This window comes from Sceloporus undulatus, chromosome 1, assembly GCF_019175285.1.
Source record: "Sceloporus undulatus isolate JIND9_A2432 ecotype Alabama chromosome 1, SceUnd_v1.1, whole genome shotgun sequence".
Taxonomy (NCBI): Eukaryota; Metazoa; Chordata; class Lepidosauria; order Squamata; family Phrynosomatidae; genus Sceloporus; species Sceloporus undulatus.
In genome coordinates this window covers 89,131,793-89,144,092 of record NC_056522.1, presented here as the reverse complement: position 1 = coordinate 89,144,092, position 12,300 = coordinate 89,131,793, and the positions used below count along the sequence as shown (strand labels likewise).

General features: G+C 41.4%; 1 protein-coding gene across 1 annotated transcript in view; it reads left to right on the top strand.

The window, feature by feature from the left end:
- The window catches only part of UTRN (utrophin), a 494,831-nt gene that overhangs the window by 344,775 nt on the left and 137,756 nt on the right, over window positions 1-12,300 (top strand). Inside the window, exons 55-56 of the mRNA XM_042456820.1 lie at window positions 6,378-6,646; window positions 8,798-9,129. Of these exons, the coding sequence (XP_042312754.1) occupies window positions 6,378-6,646; window positions 8,798-9,129 (601 nt within the window). The remainder of the gene's footprint in view (window positions 1-6,377; window positions 6,647-8,797; window positions 9,130-12,300) is intronic.

Here is a 12,300-nt window from a genome sequence, read left to right as displayed (position 1 = left end):
TGTGACCTGGAAAGGCAGGAGTGATTTGCATGTATATTGTTTGTTGATAATGGCAGGCCTCAGGGTGAGAGGGTCTGCTTGATAGTGCTCATTGTCTGCTGGGAGAGTTTTCATTTGGATTTGTTGAGTCTTTATCTTTCAGGACTGGTAGCCAAATTTTGTTTACTTTAAGGGTTTGAACTTTATTGTGTTTCAATCAGTTGTTACCCAAATAGTTTCAAAATAAACAGTTATTGGCTCAGGCACTTGTGCTATATAATAAAGTTGGTAAAATGATAGTTTTTGTGGGGTTTTTTGGGACTTCACATTGGTAAAATGACTTTTTGAATGTTAGCTTTGTTACAAATCTTCAACACTCCGCAGAGTATCAATGTTACTAATACTCAAGGACACTCACACTATCCTTTCCTACTTATATTCCTAACCAACAAGCTAATAGTATTGCCACTCAGGCTAACTATAATGACTCCCTCACTTGGAGTAACTAACTGGTTAAAAGTCTCTCACTCTAGTCTTTAACCAGTTCTCCTCTGGAACTCCTAAAACCTATGTCCTTCTCTGGACTTGGCAGAACCCTCACTCTCTGGAGTCTAAACCCAAACTGAAATTCTAACTGCCACAATGGGATTTTCAACCTTCCCCAGCCAGCATCCTATTGTGTGACATCAGATAGCTTGTGACTGGCTATTGCTATCCCAAGCTAATCTGTCTTTTTGATAAACTACCTACCTTTGCAGTGTTTCCAGCTGATTTGCTTAGAGAAAAGGATAGTCTGTCTCATGCAGGACTATCTCAGATTACAAGCATCCGACTCCGTGTGTCTGTGAAATGTATAGAGACAGCCATAACAAAGTTGCTGGAATTAAAATGCTACAACTTTGTGGAAGAGGAAGAAATAGTGAGTACATCAGAAGAGAAGGGGAAGAATAAAGCAGGCTTCTCTAACCTGATGTCCTCAAGATATTTTGTTTTATGCCACCCATAATTTTCTAACATTGGTCATGCTGATTGGAGCTGGTGGGGACTGAATTCCAAACAACTGGAAAGCATCAGGCGCAATTACCCAGTTTAAAGGCCAGAATTCAGACTGCTTTCTCTCTGTTGTCTAACCTTCCTCCGCACCTTTCTGAAACTATGGCCAACATCTGATATGGTCATCATAATTATGATGATGGAGCTCTGTCATCACAGTTACAGCTGAAAATCCCCCTGTTCCCTACCCTACCCCTTTTCAGCCCAGGGGTGCCCCAAGATCAGGCACCTGGAAGGATCTCTTGAGGTCCTGCCAAAACTGTTGATCCTAAGGCCCCAGTGACCAGGAGCATGCTTAAGGATATCATTTCCCAATGGATCAACCTCCAGCACTTTGGTAACACTTTAGTTGAAGCACTGTCAAACTCCAAAAGTAGAGTTATCCATGACTAAATGTGAATCTCCAGTAGTTACAATATTGTAAGCCCAGCTTTTGATACTTTAACTGCTGAACAGATTGCCAACCTATACTTCTAGTGTTTGAAACACCATAGTAATTCATTTTGAGCAGATGCTTAACTTTTTAAAACTATCTTAAATTTATTTAAATAATACTGAGAATGAAACAGATGGGGTCCTCTCCCTATCTGCTTTCTGACAGGAACATGACTTAACATGCTTTCTTTTTTTAGTAAATAAATGGACTGATGTACATAAAGCTTTTCCACCTTTTTGAGGTGTAGAAAACATAATAGATGTTTAAAAACAGAAGAATTTCATACCATATAAAGTCAAAACCAATTTGTATATGCTGTTTTTTTGCCACAGGTCAATGGCTTGCTGGAAAATGTTGCTCCAAAAATTCCTCCAAAAAACAAAAATAAAAACATGACTAACACATTTTTATTTATTATAGTTACAATCTCAGCTTTTTTTTTTAATTAATAGGTTACTATCAAACATTTTTGGAACATCAGAATGGCAGACATGTTGATGTGCAAGGTGTAGTCATGTCATAAAGAAATAGATTGCAAGCATTTTTATAGCTCATAAAAGTATATGTGTTTGGTTTCAGTTCTGAAGTAAATACTTTTAAAAATCAAGTTTATAAGCTTCTCTTTTCTCAAATGAAAAGGAAGACATTGAAAAGAAGAATGCAGCCAATATAAAAATGCATTCACCATTACATAGAAACACTAAATTAAATATGCCCTTCAGATGACTTTTAACAATCTGAGGAACCTTGGCTTTAATTACTTAACTTAACTGTAATTAAAGGGTGCATTTCACATAACAGGTGTCACTGGTAGGATGTCTTGGCACTTGTTTGGTAAGCAAGGAATGTACTTAACTGTGGAAACCTACAGTGGATAAAACCCATAATGCCTAGAGTTAAATCCATGCAATCTTTCCATTTTGGTCCTACTGCCAAGATGGGAAATGTTGCCTTTTGTGCTGCATATCCCATGACTAGAAATCCCAGGATACCTTAGCCACCACTAGCCATGTTGGCTTGAGGATTCTATGAGGTATAGTCAAAACAGTAATGTACGTGTGATTTCTTTCTTGATTCTACCTTTAGATCAAGAGCAGCCCAAAATCTTCAACCCAGTTCCAAAGATACAATGATGTTCAAGTTATGTTAAAATGGATTAGCATCCCTTATCCAGAATTCCAAAATCTGGAATACTCCAAAAATTTCCACACTTTTGCTTTCTGATGGTCCACTATATACAAACTTTGTTTCATGCAAAAATTATTTAAAATACCATGTATAAAATTAGTTTCAGACTATGTTTGTAAGGTGTATATGAAATAGATTCATGTTTATACCTGGGTCCCATCTCCAAGGTATCACATTATGTATATGAAAATATTCCAAAAGCCAAAAAAATCTAAAACACTTTTGGTCCCAAGCATTTCAAATAAGAGAGACTCACCCTGTAGTTCATATTGTAAAGTAATTTGCTTTTACATTAAGAGGAAACAAAGTGTGCTATAACATCAGAGTAAAGATCCATTTAGTTTAGCATCTTGTTGTCCACAGTGGCAAGCCAGATGCCTCATGAATGTCTACAAACAGAACACAAAAAACAATAACATTTCCCCACTTTTTCTGCCTTCTTGATCTATAAGCTATGCATCATCATCCTGACTTCTATACAGGTCCTCCTTGAATATGTCTGATTTGTTTAATTCATTTTTAAAGCCAACTAAGCAAGTGATCACCAACACATATAACTTCATACAGTTGTTAGCAACTTTATCAAGGGATTTTCTTGGCAAGATTTCTTCAGAGAAGGTTTGCCACTGTCTTTCTCTAAAGCTGAGAGAGTATGTCATGCCCAAGATCACCCAGTGGATTTCCATGGCTGAGTAAGCCTTTGAATCTTGGTCTCCTAGGCGGGATACAGACCGCCCAAAAAGGGGGGTTTATCCGTGCCTTGGTTTGCTGCACAAGGGAGCCGCAGTTGACAAACCACGCGGCTCCCTCACGCAGCAAAAAGAACCCTTAAAAAGCGGTTTCCTCTTGCGGCACGTTTGTGATACCGCAGTGCGCCAATGGCACACTTGCGGTGTCACAATGATGCTGGGACGTGCGGACGCTAAGCATTTGTCGCATCAAAATGTGTGTACAGGGTGCCGCCATTTTGAGGACCCTGTCACGTGCTAGGGGTGAGGCCAGTATGGACGGTGCGCCCTTGGTCAACCCCTGGCACGTGATAGGGCGCACTTTAGGCCCGTCTGGAGAGGGCCCTAGAGTCCTAGCCACCAGTCAAACTACTACACCATGGTGGTCCCTTAACTTTATCTAGGTCAGTCTTTAAAACATGGGTGGGCAAAATGTGTCCATTGTTTTTATGCAGCTCACAATTTACTTCCCAAAGTATGTATTTGCTCCCAGATGCCTCCAGGAGTGATATTTTAATGCTAAATAGCACAGAAGGCCCCCCATATTTTCCCTGTCAAAAAATGGAAGTAAACCTGCGATATTATTATTATTAATAGTATTGGTATCATTTTAACTGACAACAGACATAACGTTTTAAAGACAAAATATAGGCCTGTGATTAACATCATTTTTCTTCTTCTCCTGTATGATTTTTGACACCTTTGCCTAATGAAGAAGCCAGTGGAGCTTTGAAAGCTTTCATGATGTATTTTGTGCTTACTTAGTTGGCCCAACAAAGTTATCCCTGTTTTGTTGATTTTGAATTTTGTTGTATTTCTCTCAAACCTGCTGTCCCACTGAGGTAAGATTTTCGCTTGTGGCCTATTTCACAGTCACACAGGGGCAGCTCTTCAAAGCAGTCCCATAGTAAAGATCTTCTTCTTCATCTTGCTTATAAAGATGTGCTCCCTAGATTCAGGAGCAGAGCTTGGGAATGTTACTTTTTGGAATTGCAAGATTTTTCTAGATAGAATGAGCATTGAGCAGTCTGATTGAGGGTATCTTGAGAGCTAGGGTCCAAAAAGTGACATTTCCAAGCACCTCTTGGGACAAGTGAGTAGCCTATCTCGGGTTTGTGTGCGTGTGTGTGCGTGTTTGTGGAGTTCCCTACATATTTGGGTTTTAGCCTCAAACTCCTCAATTTTTTGTACAACATTCTTTAAATGTAGAATTCCCTCCCCTAATTTCCTTCTAAGCCAAAGCAGAAAAGAATTGTTGGGCTTAACTCTCTCTTTCAAGGCGTTACAAACGGGCATAAAAGTATGGACTGAGTCTGTATTAGGGTTAGAAAGGGGTGTCACTTCTTGACGTTCCTAACCCTAGTACGGACCCAGTCCGTACAAAATGGCGGCGCCCGTTCCACACGGGGGGCGCCATTACAACGTCACGACCACGCCACCTCTAAATGGGGTGGTGCGGTTTTGACATAGTGGGGCTGCGCGAGGGCACCTAGAGCGCCCTTTCTGCAGCCCCAGAAGGAGCTGCATTTCGGAGCTCCTTCCAGCTTTGTGTCACTGGGCGCAGCTCCTTTCTCCTCCTCCCCACCGCCATTGGGTGTCCTCGGGGCTTGAAGCCCCGAGGACACCCCTTTCCAGGCCGCGGGGAAGTGGCCTTTCGCTGCTTCCCTGTGGCCTGGAAAGCAGCGGATTGGGGCCTCGGAGACTGCCATTGTGGCAGCTGAGACTCCGATCCGGCGGGGAAAGCGCCGGTTACAGGCTGCCCCAAACGGGTGGTCTGTAATGCGTCATAGAATCGTAGAGTTGGAAGAGACCACAAGGACCATCCAATCCAACCCCCCTGCCATGCAGGAAATCCCAATCAAAGCATCCCCGACAGATGGCCATCCAGCCTCTGTTTAAACACCTCCAAGGAGGGAGATTCCACTACACTCTGAGTTTGTTCCACTGTTGGACAGCCCTTACTGTCAGGAAGTTCCTCCTAATGTTGACGTGGAATCTCTTTTCCTGGAGCTTGCGTCCATTGTTCCGGATCCTAGTCTCTGGAGCAGCAGAAAATTAGCTTGCTCCCTTCTCAATATGACATCCTTTCAAACAGGGCTTAACCCCTTTAAACAGGGCTATCATATCACCTCTTAACCTTCTCTTCTCCAGGCTAAATATCCCCAGCTCCCTAAGTCGTTCCTCATAGGGCATGGCTTCTAGACCCTTCACCATTTTAGTCGCTCTCCTTTGGACACGCTCCAGTTTCTCCACATCCTTTTTGAATTGAGGTGCCCAGAAGTGGACACAATATTCCAATCATATTTCTAGTATTTGTGTTATATATTTCTGGTGAACAATCTTAAATATGCACAGATTAATAGTTTTAATTTTCTGCTATTGTTAGGAGTTAATATGATAACTATTACTTATTTTATTTTCCATTAATGTTTTTGTTTTCTGATTGGTGGCAGATGAGCTTTAGTTAACACATCTTTTTTGTTCAGTTAAATCTTTTTTGTTATTGTTGTTGTTGTTGTTATTATTATTATCATTATTAATATAGCACTGTAAATTTGCACAGCACTGTACATACTGTTATGGTAGCATGGGATACTCTTTGTCAGGGCCTCAAATACTCCCCTTTCCATATATTTCCATATATCTTGCCATATATTTAGTCCAGATCCCATCAGGATAGCGGAGCAGTTGAGTTTTATAAATAAATTATTATTATTATTATTATAGTATTTAATCTGATACTCGTCCCTGTTTGAATACTCTCCCTGAAAAGGCCTTCAGCCTCTTCCCTCATTAATTTAATATTCTATTGAGCATCAACTCAATGTACACTGGGTAGCAGAGGAAGGGAGTTTCCATAGTTTAATAACCACTGGCAGCATGTGTATTGTTAAAAGGAACATGGGAAGAGTAATGCATCTTTTCAATTCCTCATGAATCCTTATTCTTTCAAAAATGCAATAATAACAACACTGAAATGTTTTTCATTACAGAGTTGACCCCTGAAGAAAAAGCCCAGAAGATTGCCAAAGCAATGCGTAAGCAGTCTGCGGAAGTGAAAGAGAAGTGGGAAAACCTCAGCTCCTGTGCCAACAGTTGGCAGAAGCAAGTCGAAAAGGCACTAGAAAAGTTGAAAGATTTGCAGTGTTCTATGGATGACCTAGATGCTGACTTGAGAGATGCAGAGAATGTGCGGAATGCTTGGAAACCTATTGGAGAGGCATTGACTGATTCATTCCAGGATCACATTGATAAAACAACAGTAAGCACAAATCTCCTTTTGAATATTATATGTGTTGAACTAAAGCTTCTATAGAGTTTAAATGTTAACAGTGCAAACTAATTTGCAAAATCATAGTTGTTCACAATCTGTTCTAGTGCCCTGCTATTCCTTTGCCCAGAATGAAAGACCCAAGTCAATAAAATATCTTAAACAGTTATAGTTCACGTCCTTTGCTAGGAAGACATTAACATTCAAAATATAATTTGTTAACATTTTACTTATTGGAGCAGGAGGCATAGTGGAGTAGAAGGAGTTTGGGGAAAATTAATGTGAGTCAAGGAAGGGACAGGTACCTAAAGGAACCTGAAGGATCCACTCCCTGGACACATAGACATAACTGCAACTAGGAAAGCTAGCTGTCTCAAAGGAGCCCCACATAAGTTTGACCTTCCAGATTTTTATGAAGGAGAAAAAAAAAGTCTTTAGAGTGGAGGAGAACTTGATTTAGGCCGCACCAGTTTATAATTTCAACTGGATTGCCATATCTATTTTTTTTTTAAAAAAAAAACTCAAAACAAAACAAGCCCCCACCAAACACAAATCCTTTGTCCTTTCTTGTATCTTGTTATAGAATATAAGTACAGTTACAGACTCCCTATACCAGAAAATCCTTGTGGTTACCTCACCATGAAGCAAAACAAATCTGCTCCTATTAATGTCTTTGAACTTCCAGTATGTTCCACCATGCAAGCATAGGCTTTTATATATCATACTGCTGCAAGGCTCAGAATCCTGGACAACAGAACCTAAGGCAGTGAGTCTCAGTGTTATAATTCTGACATTACTGGATATTTTAGCACTGGAACTAGAAACTTATTATCTGTCCTTTTATAGATAATCTGAAAATAATGTTTCAGGGTAATGTAGCCTTACAAGCAAACACATAACACTCTGCCCATGTGTCATTCTTGCTTTCAAAAAAAGTTGAAGCTAAATTCAATGGATTGATTTATATCCCTACATGACCTGATTTATATCTGCACTGCTGCTGATTTAAATATGATACAGCTACTCTCTCTTTTCTCTCTCTCTCATTTTAACATAAATATACAAGAATGCTATGAAAAGCACTGGGAATACTCTTTCTTTCTGCATTTCAGAGGTAGTTTGGTGTATCTTAATAACATTTGTATAAAATAAAGAGAAGCTTATTATGTTATTTAGCATGTAGAAAGTGGAACATTTGTTGAGGCTTATATTGGTCAATCTTGAAGCTAAAGTGAATGTTGAGACTGAGTAACCAGTGATTCAGTGATTAGAAGTAGGGATATTCTGGTGGTGGACCGTTGGCTAATGAACAAAAATCTTCCTTAATTTTGTAACTGACTGAAACAAAATGTAGTGTAGCAACTGAGAAAGGGCACTAGATGAATTGAAATGCAATGAGTTTTGACATGTAGTGAATATTAACTTTTCAAGTACCATTGCCTTATTCCTTCATTCCACCCTCCACCTCCCACATTGCATTATTTGTTTGTTGACTGTTTCTAGGTATGGAAATAATACTTGAAAATATTTTTAAATTGTCAAAAACATGATAGTTGAGTGCCAGAGAAGTCTCATGAGGAGAATCCTGGACTGACAAGCATTAAGACAATTCAAGATTTATACTGTGCCAAATATATTTTATGTATTATTTTTCTGCATTATTTTCTGCACAGAGAATGCTGTTTCCTGTGCAGAAAATACAACAGTTGGAAAATTCTCACATGGTTTTCTTTGTTGCAAAAAAGCATGCACCTTTTCTATAGGATAAGCCCTGAACTGTAAATAGTCTTCAAAAACAGTAAAGTTTGTAAAGCTCTTCTTGAAACAGGAAGAAAATTACAAAAAAAATACTTGTTACTTGCTTCAAGAATGAAATTAACAAAGAATTAAATCCTTATACATTTCCTAGAAAACTTCATAAATTTTACATAGTTCCAATCAATCTTAGTAGCAAATTTTCACATTATTCTTATTATTTTGAGAGGGGTGTTTCCTGAAACTAGTAAACTGCTATTGGGTGGTCACTTGATAGGAATTTTCATGGGGAGAGAATGAATGGGAGTGCTTGCATGTGCTGCATAAAGCTTGTGATTCTGCTTATTAAGATGATTTATTGAAACAGGTGTATATTTACTGTTCTAGGCATTTAGAGAAGAAATTGCACCAATCAGCTTGAAAGTTAAAGCTGTCAACGATTTATCCAGTCAGCTCTCTCCACTTGATCTCCACCCATCCTTAAAGATATCACGGCAACTTGATGATCTCAATATGCGCTGGAAACTTTTAGAGGTATCTTGTTCTCTTCAGTGGATTGGGGAATATGCCCATTTGATGCTTTTCTCTTGCAATATGAATCGATCCTTTATTGGTTTATTTATTCTCTTAGATATTTCACACCCTGCTTTGCAGCTGGAAAACTTTCCAGATAAGTTTATGTACAGCTGTCTCAAAGTGAAGTATTCTGTACCCTCATAGTTAAAAACTAAAAATGTGTGATTGAAAAAGAGAGACACAGAGAGAGAATGGCAAAGGAAAAGAAAGTTATAAAACAAAGTGCTAGTGATGACTTATGAAGCACTGTATGACTTGGGTCCAGGTTCTTTGATGAGCCCATTAGAACTCTTAGGACAGGGGTCGGCAACCCCCGGCTTGAGGGCCATATGTGGCCCGTGGAAGTGGCGGGACCGGCCCCAGCCTGGTCGTGCCGCTGCCGCCGTGGCCTCCTCCTCCTCTGGGCCTCCAGGCTGCCCCCCAGCCCTTTTTCTGTGGCGGTGGGGGCGGGCAGGACAAGGGGAAGCCTCGTTCTCCTCGCCCCCGCTGCTCTTAAAGGGCCAGGGGCAGCCTTTAAGAGCAATGGGCCCTGGGGGGAGCCCGCAGAGGCGGCATGCCACTTCCGTGGGCTCCATTTCGGCCTGTGTGGTTCCAGGCCTCTCCCTCTGGAGGGAGGCCTGGGGCCGCACAGGCCGAGAAGGGGCCCGCGGAAGAGGCCTGCCACCTCCCTGGGCTCCCCCCAGGGCCCATGTGAGGCCGCTTCCTTCTCCCCGGCCTGGGCTCCTCTGTGGCTGATGGAGGCGGCCAGGCCGGGGAGAGGGGAGCCTGCCCTTGGCGAGGCCATTGCCTTCTCCCTGGCCTGGGCTCCTCCGTGGCTGACGGAGGGGGCCAGGCCGGGGAGAAGGAGCCTGCCCTCGGCGGGACCGCTTCCTTCTCACCGGCCCTGAGAGCTGCAGAGAGGAAGGGAAAGGGGAGGGGGTCCCCCTGCCCTTTCCCTCCCTTCCCACGGCTGCCTGACAGCTGCGGAGAGGAAGGGAAGGGGGTGGGGGAAGAGGAGGAGGAGGGAGGAAGGAAGGAGCAGGAGGAGGAGGGAGGAAGAAGAAGAGGAGGAGGAGGAGGAGGAGGATTTCCATTCCATTTGGTGAGTGTGACTTTCCAAAGTGCATTTCTGTGTATTTTTGGTGCATTTAATGCTAAAAGGTCTGCTGTAACAATAATGATGGTGGTGATGATGATGATGATATTGATATTAGCCAGCTTCTGAGGCCCAAATGTCCTCCATTTTGATCATGCCTAACAAACATGCATTTATATTAACATTTTTAAAAAATCACCCCCCTAAATTTCGCATGTCCTCCATTTTTAAAAATGTGTCTTACATTTGAAAATGTCCTATATTATTTAATTATTTATTTTTTGGGTCCCCCCGTCCCCCCCCCGTTGTCTGGGGGACACCAACCCGGCCCCCAGCTCAAAAAGGTTGCCTACCCCTGTCTTAGGATATTCTGGGGAGGCCCATCTCTCTATCCTACCACCTTCTCAGGTTGCTCCCAGACTGTAAAACTCCCTCCCCAAGGAGACTAGGATTGCTCCATCCTTGTCAGCAGGTTAAAACATTATTATACTATCAGGCTTGTAGAAACTGACTGGGATGTGCTCTTAATGGTGTTGATACTTTATAGTGTTTGTACAGTCTTTTAATGAAATTTAAAATTTTTAATTTAATTAATATTTAGCCTTCTATTAAATAATGTATTTATACTTTTATTGAAGCTTTTGTATAGTTTTTTATCTAAATCATTTTAATATGTTGTATTGTGTTTAAATAATGTATTTATACTTTTATTGAAGTTTTTGTATAGTTTTTAATCCAAATAATTTTTTAATATGTTTTAAGCTGCCTTGAGTCCCATTATTGTGTGAAAGGTGGAAAACAAATGAATAGCAAATTGTAATCATAATAAAATTCAGGTGCAAATTCCTTACGTTATATTAAAAATTACTAGCTGTAAAAAGGATATGAAGGGAAAAGGAAAATGCCAGCTGTGCCTGTTCCTTCATCTGTCTACAGTGACACTTGCCTTGATTAGATCCCCTTTGGACTACTGTAGCGTGCACTCTACATAGCACACTGTGTTTAACTGTGCAAATGCACTTCTGGCCATTGCTGAGACCTGGGCATCCAGGCTCAGATCCAAGTCCAAGAGTACAGCCCAAGATGCGAACATAAGATTTCAGGGAGAGTATAACCTCATCCACCACAGGTTATATCTCTATTCTCTGATCTGCCTACCGACTGACATGGAGCACCAATTTGTTCTCCCTCATCCAGTCCATTTCTGATTTCAAATACTAATTTAGAAGAGAAACAGCTTCCTTGCGTTTGGATGGAAAGGAGAGATAGAATTGTATGTCATAGCATACTGATGACATTAATCCCAGAATTTTGGATGATCATGCCCAGTAGTTTCATGTAAATATTAAACAGAATGGGAGACAGAACCAAGCCCTTCGGAAACTGTTCGGAAACATCATTGGATCTAAAATGCTGTGACCAAGCTGTTACCCAGAGGCTGGGTACAGGGACCCCCACCTCATTAGCTACTAGTCTGTTTCCAAGCAGAATTCAGAGTGCTGGTTTTGACCTTTAAAGTGCTGTGTACATGTCTTGGGTCCAGACTGTCTGAAAGACTGTATCTCCTTATATAAGCTAGGATGTGCATTAAGATCTGCAGGGGAGGGCTTTCTCATAGTCCCACCATACTCACAGGCACACTCATGAGAAAGCCTTCCCCAGGGCTGCTCCCAGACTGTGGATCTCCCTTCCGCAGGAGGTATGATAGGCCCCTCTTTACTGTCATTCCATTGGCATGTGAAGACATTTTGATTTAGGGAGTCCTTCTGATTTTTAACTGTGGAATTATAGTATCTGGGTAATGTGGTATAATGTAACTTAAATAAATAAATGCATCTAGGGGCATATCCAGACCATACTTAGGGCATTTATGGATGTTGACGATGATAGTTTGACATTACTACCATCCTAGTTGCCACATTCCAGGGGACACCAACTGCGACCCTACTTGGGCCCAAGGGACCTTGAAACTGTGGTACATGCTCTGGTAACCTCTCGCTTAGATTTCTGTAATGTGCTCTACTTGGGGCAACCCTTGTACCAAGCCCGGAAGCTTCAGCTAGTACAGAATATGGCAGCCAGATTGGTCACTGGTGTTTCCAGGTTTGACCATATAACACCTATTGTGAAAGATCTGCACTGGCTGCCTATTTGCTTCTGAGCGCAATACAATGTGTTGGTTATTACCTATAAAGCCCTACGTGGCTTGGGCCCGAGTTACTTGAGGGACCGCATCTCC